This window comes from Babylonia areolata, chromosome 10, assembly GCF_041734735.1.
Source record: "Babylonia areolata isolate BAREFJ2019XMU chromosome 10, ASM4173473v1, whole genome shotgun sequence".
In the NCBI taxonomy this organism is placed as follows: domain Eukaryota; kingdom Metazoa; phylum Mollusca; class Gastropoda; order Neogastropoda; family Buccinidae; genus Babylonia; species Babylonia areolata.
Window position 1 is genome coordinate 1,175,493 of NC_134885.1, and position 5,000 is coordinate 1,180,492.

Sequence of the window (5,000 nt, forward strand, 5' to 3'; positions counted from 1 at the left end):
ATGTGGAAATACATTGTCACATCACTGTCATAGCTCTTCCTTCCATGTGACGTGGCTTTCAGTCAGTTGTTCTGGAAATACATTGTCACATCACTGTCATAGCTCTTCCTTCCATGTGACGTGGCTTTCAGTCAGTTGCTCTGGAAATACATTGTCACATCACTGTCATAGCTCTTCCTTCCATGTGACGTGGATTTCAGTCAGTTGCTCTGGAAATACATTGTCACATCACTGTCATAGCTCTTCCTTCCATGTGACGTGGATTTCAGTCAGTTGCTCTGGAAATACATTGTCACATCACTGTCATAGCTCTTCCTTCCATGTGACGTGGATTTCAGTCAGTTGTTCTGGAAATACATTGTCACATCACTGTCATAGCTCTTCCTTCCATGTGACGTGGATTTCAGTCAGTTGCTCTGGAAATACATTGTCACATCACTGTCATAGCTCTTCCTTCCATGTGGAAATACATTGTCATATCACTGTCATAGCCCTTCCTTCCATGTGGAAATACATTGTCACATCACTGTCATAGCTCTTCCTTCCATGTGGAAATACATTGTCACATCACTGTCATAGCTCTTCCTTCCATGTGGAAATACATTGTCACATCACTGTCATAGCTCTTCCTTCCATGTGGAAATACATTGTCATATCACTGTCATAGCTCTTCCTTCCATGTGGAAACACATTGTCACATCACCGTCATAGCCCTTCCTTCCATGTGGAAATACATTGTCACATCACTGTCATAGCTCTTCCTTCCATGTGGAAATACATTGTCACATCACTGTCATAGCCCTTCCTTCCATGTGACCTGGTTTCAGTCAGTTTTTCTGGAAATACATTGTTGCTTCACTGTCATAGCTCTTCCTTCCATGTGACGTGGATTTCAGTCAGTTGTTCTGGAAATACATTGTCACATCACTGTCATAGCTCTTCCTTCCATGTGACGTGGATTTCAGTCAGTTGCTCTGGAAATACATTGTCACATCACTGTCATAGCTCTTCCTTCCATGTGGAAATACATTGTCACATCACTGTCATAGCCCTTCTTTCCATGTGGAAATACATTGTCACATCACTGTCATAGCTCTTCCTTCCATGTGGAAATACATTGTCACATCACTGTCATAGCTCTTCCTTCCATGTGGAAATACATTGTCACATCACTGTCATAGCCCTTCCTTCCATGTGACCTGGTTTCAGTCAGTTTTTCTGGAAATACATTGTTGCTTCACTGTCATAGCTCTTCCTTCCATGTGACCTGGTTTTCAGTCAGTTGCTCTGGAAATACATTGTCACATCACTGTCATAGCTCTTCCTTCCATGTGGAAATACATTGTCACATCACTGTCATAGCTCTTCCTTCCATGTGACGTGGCTTTCAGTCAGTTGTTCTGGAAATACATTGTCACATCACTGTCATAGCTCTTCCTTCCATGTGACGTGGATTTCAGTCAGTTGTTCTGGAAATACATTGTCACATCACTGTCATAGCTCTTCTTTCCACGTGACGTGGTTTTCAGTCGGTTGCTCTAGTAGTACATTGTGTTATGATTATCATAACTATTCCCCATGGTGACGTGTTTTTGGTCGGATGTCTTGGAAACACATTGTATTACATCACTATCGTGGATCTTCCCCAGCAGTGTTACGGTTTTTGGTCAGTTGTCAGTCTTGGAAACACATTACATCACTATCATAGCTGTTCCCTAGTGGTGAAGTGGTTTCGCTTGGTTGCTCTGGAACTACAGTATATGTTACATGACTATCATGGCTCTTCCCTTGAAGTTCTGCAGATTGGGGAACACACCACTCTACATGACAATGGTGTCGATGTGTTGATGTGCCGAGTCGCTGATCGACCCACCCGCCCCTCCCCCCTCACCACACCACCTTGACCCAGCGGTGACCTCTGTCCTCTGACCACCCCTGACCCCTGTCCCTGTGATGACCCAGCGGTGACCTCTGTCCTCTGACCACCCCTGACCCCTGTCCCTGTGATGACCCAGTGGTGACCTCTGTCCTCTGACCACCCTTGACCCCTGTCCCTGTGATGACCCAGCGGTGACCTCTGTCCTCTGACCACCCCTGTCCCTGTGATGACCCAGCGATGACCTCTGTCCTCTGACCCCTGTCCCTGTGATGACCCAGCAGTGACCTCTGTCCTCTGACCCCTGACCCCTGTCCCTGTGATGACCCAGCGGTGACCTCTGTCCTCTGACCACCCCTGACCCCTGTCCCTGTGATGACCCAGCGGTGACCTCTGTCCTCTGACCACCTGACCCCATGTTGTTCCAGACAGGCAATCTGGGAGAAGAACCTGAAGATGATCGTGGAACACAACCTGGAGGCCGACCGTGGGCGGCACACCTTCCGTCTGGGCATGAACTACTTTGGGGACATGGTGAGTGACAGTACAGCAATACAGCAATACACCTTCCGTCCGGGCATGAACTACTTTGGGGACATGGTGAGTGACAGTACAGCAATACACCTTCCGTCTGGGCATGAACTACTTTGGGGACATGGTGAGTGACAGTACAGCAATACACCTTCCGTCTGGGCATGAACTACTTTGGGGACATGGTGAGTGACAGTACAGCAATACACCTTCCGTCTGGGCATGAACTACTTTGGGGACATGGTGAGTCACAACAACACAACGATACAGCAATACAGCAATACACCTTCCGTCTGGGCATGAACTACTTTGGGGACATGGTGAGTGACAGTACAGCAATACACCTTCCGTCTGGGCATGAACTACTATGGGGACATGGTGAGTGACAGTACAGCAATACAGCAATACACCTTCCGTCTGGGCATGAACTACTTTGGGGACATGGTGAGTGACAGTACAGCAATACACCTTCCGTCTGGGCATGAACTACTTTGGGGACATGGTGAGTCACAACAACACAACGATACAGCAATACAGCAATACACATTCCGTCTGGGCATGAACTACTTTGGGGACATGGTGAGTGACAGTACAGCAATACAGCAATACACCTTCCGTCTGGGCATGAACTACTTTGGGGACATGGTGAGTGACAGCAATACAGCAATACACATTCCGTCTGGACATGAACTACTTTGAGGACATGGTGAGTGACAGCAAAACAGCAATACAGCAATACACATGGTGAGTCACAACAATACAGCAGTACAGCAGTACAGCAATACACATGGTGAGTCACAACGATACAACAATACAGCAGTACAGCAATACACATGGTGAGTCACAACGATACAGCAATACAGCAGTACAGCAATACACATGGTGAGTCACAACAATACAGCAGTACAGCAATACACATGGTGAGTCACAACGATACAGCAATACAGCAATACACATGGTGAGTCACAACGATACAGCAATACAGCAATACACATGGTGAGTCACAACGATACAACGATACAACAATACACATGGTGAGTCACAACAATACAGCAGTACAGCAATACACATGGTGAGTCACAACGATACAGCAATACACATGGTGAGTCACAACGATACAGCAATACAGCAATACACATGGTGAGTCACAACAATACAGCAGTACAGCAATACACATGGTGAGTCACAACAATACAGCAATACACATGGTGAGTCACAACGATACAGCAATACAGCAGTACAGCAATACACATGGTGAGTCACAACAATACAGCAGTACAGCAATACACATGGTGAGTCACAACGATACAGCAATACAGCAATACACATGGTGAGTCACAACAATACAGCAGTACAGCAATACACATGGTGAGTCACAGCAATACAGCAGTACAGCAATACACATGGTGAGTCACAACGATACAGCAGTACAGCAATACACATGGTGAGTCACAACAATACAGCAATACAGCAGTACAGCAATACACATGGTGAGTCACAACGATACAACAATACAACAATACAGCAATACACATGGTGAGTCACAACGATACAACAATACAGCAGTACAGCAATACACATGGTGAGTCACAACAATACAGCAATACACATGGTGAGTCACGATACAACAGTACAGCAATACACATGGTGAGTCACAACAATACAGCAATACACATGGTGAGTCACAACAATACAACAATACAGCAGTACAGCAATACACATGGTGAGTCACAACAATACAGCAATACACATGGTGAGTCACAACAATACAGCAATACAGCAGTACAGCAATACACATGGTGAGTCACAACAATACAACAATACAGCAATACACATGGTGAGTCACAACGATACAACAATACAGCAATACACATGGTGAGTCACAACAATACAGCAATACAGCAATACACATGGTGAGTCACAACGATACAACAATACAGCAATACACATGGTGAGTCACAACGATACAACAATACAACAGTACAGCAATACACATGGTGAGTCACAACGATACAACAATACAACAATACAGCAATACACATGGTGAGTCACAACGATACAACAATACAACAATACAGCAGTACAGCAATACACATGGTGAGTCACAACGATACAACAATACAGCAGTACAGCAATACACATGGTGAGTCACAACGATACAACAATACAGCAATACACATGGTGAGTCACAACGATACAACAATACAACAATACAGCAGTACAGCAATACACATGGTGAGTCACAACGATACAACGATACAATACAACAATACAGCAATACAACAATACAACAATACAGCAGTACAGCAATACAGCAATACAGCAATACACATGGTGAGTCACGATACAATGCAGCAACACAGAAGGGTGAATATTTTAACAATTCTTAAATCAATTAAGAGACATGAACAGAGTACTGTTTTCTCTTTATGTTTCAATGCCTGCAGTGTTTATTCAGTAAGTTTTACAAAGAGCGGACCCCAGGACCCACACAGGCTGTGATCTTTTCGTCCTTCTACATTGACAATTTCGTCCGCAGACGATAATCATCTCATACCTACTTTATTACTGCTATTTCATTGGAAACGAAGGA

General features: G+C 44.7%; 1 protein-coding gene across 2 annotated transcripts in view; it reads left to right on the top strand.

Moving 5' to 3' along the window:
* LOC143286684 (procathepsin L-like) overlaps nucleotides 1-5,000 on the top strand; it is a 19,895-nt gene that overhangs the window by 6,484 nt on the left and 8,411 nt on the right. Inside the window, exon 3 of one of the 2 annotated variants that reach the window (XM_076594340.1) lies at nucleotides 2,305-2,410. In XM_076594340.1, the coding sequence (XP_076450455.1) occupies nucleotides 2,305-2,410 (106 nt within the window). Of the gene's footprint in view, nucleotides 1-2,304; nucleotides 2,411-2,969; nucleotides 3,053-5,000 lie in introns of those variants that run through there. The other variant, XM_076594341.1, reaches the window with a different exon arrangement.